The following is a 12,689-nucleotide window of genomic DNA, read 5'->3' on the forward strand; positions in this document are numbered from 1 at the left end:
ATTGATACGGGAAGGGCTCAGCCCACTGTGGGTAGAGCTGCCCCTGGGCTGGTGGTCCTAGATGGTACGAGAAAGCAGGCTGAGCAAGTTATGGAGAACAAAACAGTAAGCAATATTGCCTGATGGCCTCTGCTACAGTTTCTATTTCCAGGTTCCTCCCTTGACCTTTTCCCATAATAAACCATGAACAGTGAGGTCATAGCCACCATAATAGGCCTAAGAGGTGGTACTTCAGCAGGGAGGGAGAAAGGTAAAAAAGTTACCTGGGAGCTGTTGCGGGTCTTGGTGAGGCATTTGTAGTCAGTAAGCATCTGGGTTGGATACCAGGGTGAAAGACCTCTAGATGGTTTTCAGACCAAAGCTGGAGTTATTTCCCCTCCAGTGCCCTGGCGTGCCCTTTTCTTGCTTTACTGTTTTCCTGAATGGTATTAGAGGACCCTGTGTGGTTGACCCGGTGCTGTGTAATTAGCTGCACAATTAAGTTCTGTGTCCCTGAGCATTGGGGTCAGATGTTCAACAGGGAGGTTCAGGGAGGCCGGGGTGCACAGCGCTCACGCCTGCCCTGCTGTCTTCTGCACTTCTGACCTTAGCAGCTTTTAGACTGCGTGGTAAGCTGGCTTGAGGCTGCTCAAGGCAGTCGCTCTGCGATGTACCAGCTGTGTTTTGAATAATCAAGGGGTACCTTGTAACATAGGTAATCCCACGGCCCACGGAGGGTCCCCGTCTTCCTTCTCCTCTCAAATCTTTGCTAGTGGGATTATATAGTGCCCTCAGTGAAGTGGAAGCATCAGCAATCCTGATTACAGTGGAGAAAGGAGCTTGCAAAATCCTGGCAGAAAATATAATCTGCTCTTCTGTATAGAAAATGCATAACCTGTTTGTGTACTTATCCATCCCTTCATTTATCCACTATTTACCGAGTGCCTCATAGTTGTTTGGGTGCTGTTCTAAAGACCTCAAGTGCTGTAGGAACACACGAGACCCCATTAGATGGCATGCACCCCCATTAGATAGCACGCACCCCCATTAGATGGCAGGCACCCTACTGCTCAGTAGAGACTTACAGAGAAGCAGAGTGATGGGGGACGGGGTGCTGTGTAAGACACAGTAGGGCTGTGACCCAGAGATGTACTCTAAGTGCTCCCAGAAGACAAGTTTTGCAGCAGGATGGGATTGTAACTGGGCTGATGTGGGGTGTGTCTGGGTGGTCGGGGGTGGGGAACCTAAATGGAGGTGGGAATCAGGACACTCCTCTCAGAGAACACACAAAAAAATACCTCCTTGCTCTTTGTGCTGGCTTTAAATGGGGGAAACACAGGTCTGGGAAAATCACAACTCGGGCTCCAGTTCCAGAACATGAGAACATAGTCCTTTATCAGGTAAGGCATCTTGTTAGGCTTATAGTAGTGGCTGCCCACATTTAGGGTGGGTCTTCTGTCCTCTGTTAATGTTTTCTAGAAGCATTCTTATAGTTAACCCCAGAAGTCTATTTCTACTTCTGTGGTGATTTCTAAATCCATGAAGTTGAGAGTCACAATCACAATGTGGAGAGTCTTTTGATTTTTAAGAAAAAAATGTTTGCGTGTGTATGCCTGTGTGGTGTCTGTGCATGTATACACGCTGATATGTATGTGGGCGCATGTGGTTGGACATGCACAGGCTTGATATTGGTGTCTTCTTTAGCTGCTATCCACTTTACTATGCAAGGTTTCTTGGTGAAGGTGGAGCCTACCAACGTATCTACCCTAGCTACATTGCCCCACAGATCTCCTGACCCTACTTTCTGAGTGCGGGGATTACAGACAGGTCACCCTGTCTGCCTGCATTTTCCATATAGCCTCAGGGGACTCTGAACTCCAGCTCTTACAAGTGCATAAACCTTCTCCCTTGAGCCATCTTCCCAGTGTGCATATTTTGATATTTGAAAAAGAAATTCACATCATTAGGCTATAACCTATGAAACTGCCATCTGGGCCAGTCCTAAATCATGTGGATCAACAGCTCTGGATAGTTTGTTTGAACATAAACATGAGTCTCATCCTGCCCTGAGTTTGGTGACGACACTAAACAGAGAGAATTTGCGTCATTCCAGTCTGCACAGTGGGCTTGAACACAGTTGCCTGTCAACCTGGCCTAGCTATAAACTGCTACATACAGCAGCATGGCTTCTGTGTTCTCAGACCTGGACTGCAACTTCCACTAATTCTCAGAAGCAAAAAGGGTTGGGGCCTTGCTGATTGTCCCATGTGCTATGTGTGGCAAATCCAGGCACTGTCTGAGTTATGGGCTGTCCCTATTGCTCCTGATAGATGTGGATCCAGACTCGATATGGTACTGTGCTTGGGGGAGGGGGTGTGCTTTCATGGGAGGGGCGTCACTGAAGCTGATGTAGCTTGTTGGAGGGGTGTCAGTGGCACTTCTGAATATCCAGGGATCATTGTGTGGCTGTGGTCTACACCAAGGTTGGTGCAGCCATGCCTAGGCAATCAGGGCTACTCAAGCCAGTGGCTCCCTGGCTAAATAGTTACAGTGGGTTGTATAATTTCTCAGTCTTGGCTTTTATTACAGAAAGTAAGACAAACTGTAAAAATAACATGTTGGCTTTTTTTAACACCCCCCCCTCACCACCACCACCACAGGGAGAATATGTTCCCTAAAGAGAAAAGAAAAATGTTTGTTATTTACTGGTGGCAGAACAATCTTTGCAGGTCACGAGTGTGATGCATTAAATATAGATGCTGCCTCGCATTCTAGGCTTGAAGGTTCAGAACCCTCAAAGGACCAAGGCATGGCATAGTTTGTCCCTTCCCCTCCTCTGAAGGACTGTCACCAACTCAGACTCCAAGTATCTTCTCTCTATCTGATATTTATCTGATATCAATGGACTGTGGCATACCAAGATGCAGTAAGACTAGGTACAAACCCTCATATCAAGGCTGGGCGAGAGTAGGAGGAAAAGGGTCCCATGAGCAGGCAAAGGAGTCAGAGACAGCCCTACGCCTGCTGTTTAGGAGTCTTACAAACAGCCCAAGCTAAACAACCCAGCATGTATGCAGGGACAGAACTCCAGTTCCCCTGCATATTTATGCTCTGAGGCATAAGCCATTTGAAGGTCTTGTTATCCCTATTTTTTGTTGCTGTTGTTCAAATTTTTGTTCAAATGTTAACTATTTACCTGTTCCACCTTTATGGGTATCAAATGACAAGTTTTTCTGTCTAACACTAATGACGTGATGTTTCTTTTCCTGGGGAGATGCAAATAAATGCCTATTTTCCCTAGGTAGGGTACCAGCAACCAAAGGAAAAAAAAATTTCCATCCAAATTAAGCTTGGTGAGCCACTGGGTTTAGTAGGGTTTTCATAGAAACTGCTTCATTACTACAAGGAGATCACCACATGGGTGACAGTCCTCAAAAGCTGTGTCCCTAGAACTCTGAACGCATATTGCAGACACCTCCACCAAAAATAATAAGCTTATAGCCTCCAAATCCCGCTTCCAGATAGGGTTTCTCGGTGTAGCCCTGCCTGTCCTGGAACTAGCTCTGTAGATCAGGCTGGCCTTGAACTCAGAGATCCACCTGCCTCTGCCTCCCAAGTTCTGGGACTAAAGGTGTGCGCCACCATACTCAGCTGATAATATTCTCTTCTAGGCAAGGCTTTCTGCTTATAGAAGTTTGGACAGGTCCTGATGTGTCTTGTAATCGTACAAATTTTATAACACTTAATGTCTTTCGTGAGCCTCCTACCTCCTAGGAAGTACTGTTTAAGTCTGGAGGAAATATCTACACATTTGTTTCCTCTATGTGGGCATCTGCGTGTGTATGTGTATGCATGCACATGAGTGTGTGGTTTGCACATTCATGTGGAGACCAGAAGTCAATATCACATGTCTTTCTCAATCTTTCTCTATCTTCTTTCTTTCCTTCTTTCCTTCTTTCTTTCTTTCTTTCTTTCTTTCTTTCTTTCTTTCTTTCTTTCTTTCTTTCTTTCTTTCTTTCTTTCTTTCTTTCTTTCCTTCCTTCCTTCCTTCCTTCCTTCCTTCCTTCCTTCCTTCCTTCCTTCCTTCCTTCCTTCCTTCCTTCCTTCCTTCCTTCCTTCCTTCCTTCCTTCTTTCTTTCTTTCTTTCTTTCTTTCTTTCTTTCTTTCTTTCTTTCTTTCTTTCTTTCTTTCTTTCTTTCTTTCTTTCTTTCTTTCTTTCTTTCTTTCTTTCTTTTTGAGACAGGGTCTCTCACTGACCCCGACACTCACTGATTGAGTTAGCCTGGCTCTCCAGCGAGCTTCAGGGATCCCCCTGTCTCCATCTCCTGAGCCCCGGACTCACAGGCATGCACCACTGTGCTCAGTTTCCTTTTGATTGCGAGCCTTTAATGACTAAACCACCTACCTCTCCAGCTCATTAGCTTCTTTTTAATATGGGATGTGCGAAATGGGAATTCCTTTCGACTTGCTTGTGAGCCATCTCCCCAACTCCTTTACATCTATTTCCCACTCATTGACTTGATTCAAAGGAGAAACACTGGATAGTTCAGAATTGCATCATGGATCCAGAAGTGAGGCAGTGGATGGTTACCATGTTCTCTCTGAGTCTACAGATCTGGTCTCTCAGGATCACTAACACCTGCCTTCGGTTCCTCCCAACAGTGACGGAAGGCCGAGGGATCCTGGAGAGCATCCAGAGGTTCTCACTGCTGCCTACCTACCTCCCGGTCACCTACCACATCAACAATGCCGATGTCTCCTTCTTCCTGAAGGAGGCCAACCAGGACATCATGCGCAACTCCAGCCTGCAGTCGCGGGTCGAGTCCTTCCTGATCTACAAATCCAGGCGACTGCCAGTGCTCAACGCCAGCTACGGGCCCTTCTCACTCGAGCAGGTAGTGCCCCAGGATTTGATGCTGCCCTCCAATCCATTCGGATTCACCAACGCGTTCTCCCTCAACTGGAGGCTGAAGGCCTACATCCTGCAGGAGAAAGTCTACCTGAGCCATCCCAAAGTCCAGGTGCTTTTCCACATCGTGGGCCGAGATTGGGATGACCACAGGGACGAGAATTTGCCCTGCCTGCGGGTCTTTGCTTTCCGAGAGACCCAAGAGGTTCGAGGCAGCTGCCAGCTGGATGGGGCCCTGGGGCTGTGCGTGGCCCAGCTGGAGATGCTGCCTGGCTGGTTCAGTCCACCGTCGGTGGTGTCTGGGCGCAGGAGGCCCACGGAGCAGCCGGAGGGAAGTCCCGTGGAACTGTATTACGCTGTACAGCCCGGGGATGAGCGAGGCGATTGTGCCAAGGAGGACTCAAGGAAGAGTGGTAGTGCTCCAGCAGGCCACAACGATGTTGATGAATCTAGTCCCCCTTTACATAGAATCGGGAGTGTCTTCCTTCGGGAGACCCCCAGCAGTCCACCTTTGAAGGAGCTGCGTTTGGATAGCAACGTGGCGGTTCATTATGTCCCTAAGACTGTGCGACAAGGGGATGTACTCACCTTCCCTATCTCTGTCTCCAGGAACTGCACGGAGGATCGCTTCACACTGAGGTGAGCAGGTTCTCATTCTGTCTGTGGCAGCCCCAGAGATCCAGCCTAGTAGTTCTGCCTAGCATGGAATTCTCTGAAGATGCTCACATGCTGTGTTCTGTGAAACATAAGGGTTAGTTATATTTCTGGCTGGTCACTCAATGATGGACATTTTTTATTTTGTGGGCTGTACATATACATGAGAGGCCCTGGTGTCATTCCTCAGGTGATGCCCACTTTGGTTTTATTTTGAGAAAGGGTATCTCAATTTCCTGGAGCTTGCTGGTTAGGCCAGTTGGATATTTCCTATCCATTCACATTGAGGCAGTGAGAGGCCTGTGATTGGAGGGGAGAGAGGAGGAGGAGCTAAGGAGGGAGAGAGGCTTGGTAGACCAGATAACTGGAAGAGAAAAAGAAGACGCGCATATCCAGATGGCTTCAGAGGTATTTCTGGTGTTTTGGAGAGGTTAGAAATATTGAGATGAGACTTTATCACTGTAAATGGCATTATGAAATTGGGAATTTCTTATACATAAATATATTTGGTTACCTATTCAAGTTTAAGAGTCTGCTTTACCGGATACTTGGAAGGAGTGGGTGCTGGGCAGAAGCATGGGACTCCCACTGTTTACAGAGTCTATAGCAAAAAGGAAACACAGCCGGGTTTCTGTGAGAGCTAGCTGGAATAGATTGGCTTGGGGGCGACAGCGAGAGTCACCCTGAGCTGGACCCATTGGGACTTGGTGCAGAGGCCTGGCGGGGCAGTACCGTTTATATACTTTTATTAATTATTTACCCACTACACCCTAGCACTCTCCTTTCTCCACCTTGTAGCACTGGAGTCACTGAACCACGAATCTTTAGCCCTATATCCTGATGATTTATGTGGATTCTGGGAATCAAACTCAGATTCTGTGTTTTCATAGTGAATGCTTTACTGACTGAACTATCTTGCCAGTCCAGAAAATATTTTTTAAAGACTTTTATTATTATTTTAATTGTGTGTGTGTGTGTGTGTGTGTGTGTGTATCTGTGCCCGGGTGTGTGCATATGAATGCAGTACCTGGAGAGGCCAGAAGGGGGCATTCCATCATCTTGGCGCTGTTGTAATTGGTGACTTAGCTGCCAGATGTGGGTTTTAGGAACTGAATTAGAGTACACTGGTGGAGCAGCAAATACTTTTAAATACTGAGCCATCTCTCCAAGACCATAAGATAATTCTCAGTAATATTAACAAAACTCCCAGGCTGTCAAGGAAAGAGTCAAGTATGTTGTTGGGATCCCATGGCCTTCATGGAGTTTGTCAACAAGCTCCAGGACACTGTGGGTGCCTCAAATCAGCCACTTCACAACTGGGTCTTTAAACACCTCGCAGCTTCAGCGAATCTGCAAACTCAGTTGCGACAGTTGTCAGGGAGGAAGGAGAACGTGGCTTTGCCAACTCACAATCTATTCCAGACAGGCGGGCTCTAAGTATAAAGTGGTACCAGGCTTAAAGTTGTCAGTTTGTTTCTCCCTGGAAATAGAATGTGCTGTTTAAAAAAGAAAGGAAAGAGCATGAAGGGAGAATAAACGGTGGGATCTTGGGTGCCTTATGTAAGGCTGGAGCGAAGAGGAGACATTTAAAAGAAGCACCGAGTACTTTAGAAAAATGCTCGGGAATTCACTTTGGAATATGTTGGAAGCACTTGCCTTGTGTCGATTGTGATGTAACTAAAGCCTTTAGCTCCATGTTAAAGGTAGGTGAATTTGGCTGCAATAATCAATTAACACAAGCATTGTTGGCTGAACAGTAGTGTCCTATGACTTGGCCTGCTGTGTGACACTGCTTACTTTTCTACTGCTTTTTAAATCTAGGTATTTTTTCATCTTTACTTCTCTCTCTCTCCCTCTCCCCCCCCCTCTCTCTCTCTCTCCCTCTCTCTCCCTCTCCCTCCCCCCCCCCATGAGTGCCCACAGAGGCCGGAAGAGGCCATCAGATCCCCTGGAGGTGGTTGTGAGCTGCCCTAAGTGGGTGCCAGGCACTGAACTCTGGTCCCCTGCAAGAGCATCAAATGCTCTTAAGTGCTGAACCGTCTCTCCAGCTCCCAACACATTAGGTTTATTGTGATCCTTGAGAATGGGAATGAACTGCTTGTGGGGTACATGTTGCCTGCGGGTTTTCAAGTTTATTAGCTACTGATCTGATACCAGATTCTCATCCAAATCTGTAACTTCTCTTTCTTTTCTTTCCTGTCTGTCTGTCTGTTCGTCTGTCCGTCCTTCCATCCATCTGTCTGTCCGCCCATCCATTCTTCCTTTGTTCCCTCCCTGCTTTCTTCTCTCCCTCCTCCTTTCCCTCATTCCCTCCTCCTCATCTCCTTCCTTCCCTTTCTTTTTCTACTCCCTTTTCCACATGTCTTGTTTATGGGTGATGAGTTCAAGGAAACAAGTCATTTTTTGCTTGAACTCACAAATTGAGGTTGAGTTGAACTGGCATCAGGGATTCTTTTTTTATTTCTACTAAAGCAGTAGACGTTAGTGAACAGCATTTGCCTAATGATTGAACTTGGCTAAAACTGGGAGGTAAAAACCTTGGCTTTGCATTCTGTGCATCTGGGGATTAACTAAAGGGCTGGGGGCAGTAGGAAGACATGTGTGGGCCCGTAGACACATTTGTGCTTCATTTTGCCCCCATCTGGCAGATTGAGCTGCAGCTGGACATAAGCCCTCTCCATGTTCCGCAAGTGTGTGCTTCAACTTCCGAATTCAGCAGCCTTATGTAGCATTCTTAAAGGTGGCTGGTTATAGAGAGAAGTCCTTTGTTTAGAAAATATAGCTTTATAAAAAGGGGGGCCTCGGACTGGAGAGATGGCTCAGTGGTTGAGAGCACTTGCTGTTCTTCTAAAGGTTCCTGAGTTAAATTTCCAGTACCCACATGGTGCCCACATCACAACTGTCTGATGCTGTCTTCCTGGGTGCAGAGGTACAGGCAGACATAGTACCCATATACATAAAATATATAAATCAATAAATCTTAAGAATAAAAAAGAAATAGGATGGCGGCACAGGCTTGTAATCCCAGTATCATTCAGGAGGCAGTGGCAGGCAAATCTCTGAGTTCAAGGCCAGCCTGGCTACTGAGTGAGTTCCAGGACAGCCAGGGCTACACAGAGAAACCCTGTCTCAATGAATGAATAGACAAACAAACAAAGAAAGAAATAGACAAACAGAAAAAGAAAAAAGAAAAGGGGTCCTTACTGTGATATACACTATCTTCTCCTGTGTAGTCATGCTGGCATGGGCTGGTGGTTAGATTCCTGGGCCAGAAGAGGAGTCTTACTCTATCCCAGACTTCGGCCTCAGAGAGTGAGCTCTTCTAGCCTTTTCTGGAAACATCTCTGATTGTGTTTGTGTGTTTTACAAAGGCTTGGGATCCTGTCACCATCTTCAATATAGTAAACCTGTCCTCTGGAGTCCTGAGTGAGATCAGCTATCTTTGTTTTCCAAGAGATCCAAGAGGCATCCCCGTTGCTGGGCCACACAGCTCATGGGGTTAAGTGTGGGCCCTTTGCACATTCAGGAACAATCACATCACATAGTATCCATGTAGGTTTATGGGCTCTAGTTGTAAGTCAAAGCTTTCGTGATTTCAGATATAGAGAGAAAAGGTACATTTATTCAGAATCCATAGAATCCATTCACTACGAATCTTGTTTTAATTTTTTTTATTCTTGAGGATATATGTGTGTGTATGTGTATGTGTAATATATATATGTGTGTGTGTGTGTGTATATATATGTATGTATATATATATTCCATTTTCCCCCTCAACTCCTCCCATATCCCCACAACAAATACCCTCTCAACTTCATAAGTGCACAGGATGGGACTATCCACTGGAGCAAGGAAAATCTACCATTAGTATCATTCTCAAAAAAAAAAAAAAAAAAAAAAAGAGTCTGCTTCCCCTTAACAACTACCAACTGCTACTAGCTCCTCAGTAAGAGGTGGGGCCTGGAGATTTTTCTGCTTCATTGTTGCTGGGGATTTTGACTAGATTGATATTATGCCTTTAACCATAGCTTCTTCGAGTTCATGGGGGCAACAGCCTTTCATATTCAGAACACAGCATCCTACAGCTCTCCACCCTCCCACCAACGTCTGTTTCTTACTTACATCCTCCCTGCCTCCTCTTCTATGATGTCCCCTGGGCTTTGGTGCATGTCTGCTACACACCTAACATACTCCAATCTTGAGTGGATTTACTCTGTTGATATAAGTAGACACTTTAAACATTAACCTGGTGATGGGGGAATGGGTGGAGGCTTGTCATTTGAGTCTCCATAAATAGGGTTAAGCTTATCTGTGCCTGGACCTCAGGGGAGATGCTGTGGAGAATGTCTGAGGGGGTGGGGCTTCTATTCTGGGTACCAAATTATAAGTCTGTTTGAACGATTGTCCTCCTGCCCCTCCCCCGTGCCTGTGTATGTGTGTGTGTGTCTGTGTGTCTATGTGGGTGGGTAGATACGGATGTAGGAATGCTTCTCATTGAGAACAAGGACGTTCCAATAAACAGCTTGTTGTCTTACAAAATCTTTCTAACCCTGCTGTTCTAGTCTTGAAGCCCCTGTGGTAGAAGGAAAGCAAAACACTTTCATTTCACAGACATCCAAGTTCCTTTAAATCTCAGAAAATGTTTCTCTTCCCATTGACAACAGAAGCGCTCACGGTGCCTGGGCCCTTTGCTCAGAGATCCCACCCACCATTCCTTTCCGCATCTCCCTCTCCACAGAACACAGGGTTCAGAACCATCAGTGGCTCAGATGGCACAAATGCCAAGCAGGAGGTGACAGACCTAGGGACCCTCTCTCCCACCACACCATTTATTCATCTTTCCCCTCTAGAGATTGATTTCCTAAGAAGCTCTGGTCCTTAGGTTGGACTGGAGCTTGAGCCAAATATTTATTTGATATCAGGGAAGTTCATGTGGAGGACAGAGTCCAGGGATATAGAAGGCAGAATTAAGACAAATCAGGGCTCTTCCCAAGGGCTCTTCTCAAGCTCATTGAGTGAACAGATCCCTCTTGATAATTACGGTCATTATCAGACTGCTTAAAGCTTGCAGAGGACTCTGCGGTGTTAAATACTAAAGGAGATACCCAGGAGCTCTATGACAACCGTGCACCTACCACTGCGTCAGATTTCAGGTGCTTTAGGAACTAGAGAGATGGCTCCTACAACAACCCAAGGGTCTGAATCTGATTCCAGACACCCACAAAAAAATGTCCTGTGTGGTGGCTTGTGGTTCAGTGGCCAACTATTGTAGCTGAGTCAGCCTGCTTTCCATTTAGGGAGAGACTGTCTCAACAAGGTGGTAGCTCCTGAGGAGCTGACCTCTCTTCTCACCTGAGGCTGACCTTTCACCTCCATGTGTACAGATGCACACAAGCAAATGTCCCCCATCCCCAAACATGCAGACATGCACACAGATGCATACCTGTTAAATAACACTAAAATATAAAAACTGCTTTGGGTTAAGCCTTTTCCCGGGGAGTTTTCTGTTGAGAAAAGACCTTTAAAAGAGAGAACAAGGGTCTAAAGAAAGAATATTTGACACGTGATTAGGGAGTTAGGATTGAGGTGTGCTTAGGGATACCCTTTGGGTGCTAAATTATATTAGGGTTCTCTAAAGGAACAGAACTTATCTAAAATATACATTCTTATATATATATATATATATATATATATATATTACATTAATTATATGTTACATGTATTATATTAGATATTACACAACTAATATATTACATGTATAATACATATTATGTATTACATATTATATATTGCATATATTATATATAAAGGGGGTTTTTTAGAATTATTTACAAGCTGTGGTCCAGTTAGCCCAACAATGGCTATCTACCAATGAAGGTTCAAGAATCCAAGTAGTTGTTCAGTCCCCAAGGCGGGACGTCTCAGCTGGTTGTCAGTATACACCAGAATCCCAAAGAAGTAGGTTCTAATGCAAGTAACAAGAACAAGAGCAAGCAAGGAAAGAGAGCAAGCTTCCTTCTTCCATGTCTTTTATATAGGCTGCCAGCAGAAGGCATGACCCGGATTCAAGGTGGGTCTCCCCACCTCAAAAGATCTAGATTAAAAGTAGCTCTTCCTATTTCAAATAATTTAATTAAGAGAAACCACCCGGGCTGGAGAGATGGCTCAGAGATTAAGAGCATTGACTGCTCTTCCAGAGGTCCTGAGTTCAATTCCCAAAAACCACATGGTGGCTCACAACTATCTGTGATAGGATCCAATACCCTCTTCTGGTGTGTGTGAGGACAGCAACAGTGTACTGATGTACATTAAATAAATAAATAAATAAATAAATAAATAAATAAATCTTTAAAAAATAAAATTAAATTAAAAAATAAAATTAAAATTAAAAAAGAGATAAAACTCCCTCACAACTACTCAGGTTTTAGTAAATTCCAGATGTAGTCAAGACGCCAACCAAGAATAGCTACCACAGGTGGCTGGCTGCTTTACAGAGGACATGGGGCTTCCAACAAATGATGAATTGGTTTGTGATTGGCCCTGGGCTTCATTCATTCCTCCCAGGGCTCCTATGGGTTGATTCCACCTAGTGGGAAGTCTCTAGTTCTAGTTTAGGTGGAGGAAACCACTCTGTAAGCCAGAATCTTATCACATTCCATAATGGTTTAACTTAACTTATGAAAGTTGTTTTACTTAATGTAACAAACATTATGTAAAGGACTTCCTGGATGGTTACTGAGGGACTCAGCTCCCTCCACAGCTCCTTGGCATTGCTGTACCAAGCAAAGGCCCTCACTGAGCCCCCTGACCTTGAATAATTTCTTGCCAGCTCTGAGGGACAGATAGGGGATAGGCATGGCTTTTGGTGAAGGGGAGTTTGGGATATGCCCAGACCAACCCTGCAAATGCTGAATGACCGCTGTTAAACGGCTACATCCTGAGAAGGAACAACATTTGGGAATGCCTGGGGCACGCTAAACCCTTGGCATTGTCACAGCACAGGAGAGCAGTCCACCCTCTTCTGTGGCCCAGTAGGAAGCAGCTTCCACATTTGCTGCAGCATAGACATCAACCAGGTATGGGCACTGACCATTCTGGTCAGGGAAATCTAGATGTACTGCAGAAGAGGGAGTTAAGGCTAGGTGTG

At 45.4% G+C, this 12,689-nt stretch overlaps 1 protein-coding gene across 1 annotated transcript in view; it reads left to right on the forward strand.

Moving 5' to 3' along the window:
- The window catches only part of Tmem132d (transmembrane protein 132D), a 637,993-nt gene that overhangs the window by 151,853 nt on the left and 473,451 nt on the right, over positions 1-12,689 (forward strand). The window contains exon 2 of the mRNA XM_052168292.1: positions 4,642-5,527. Coding sequence (XP_052024252.1) covers positions 4,642-5,527 — 886 coding nt within the window. The remainder of the gene's footprint in view (positions 1-4,641; positions 5,528-12,689) is intronic.

Source organism: Apodemus sylvaticus, chromosome 22 (assembly GCF_947179515.1).
Source record: "Apodemus sylvaticus chromosome 22, mApoSyl1.1, whole genome shotgun sequence".
NCBI lineage: Eukaryota > Metazoa > Chordata > Mammalia > Rodentia > Muridae > Apodemus > Apodemus sylvaticus.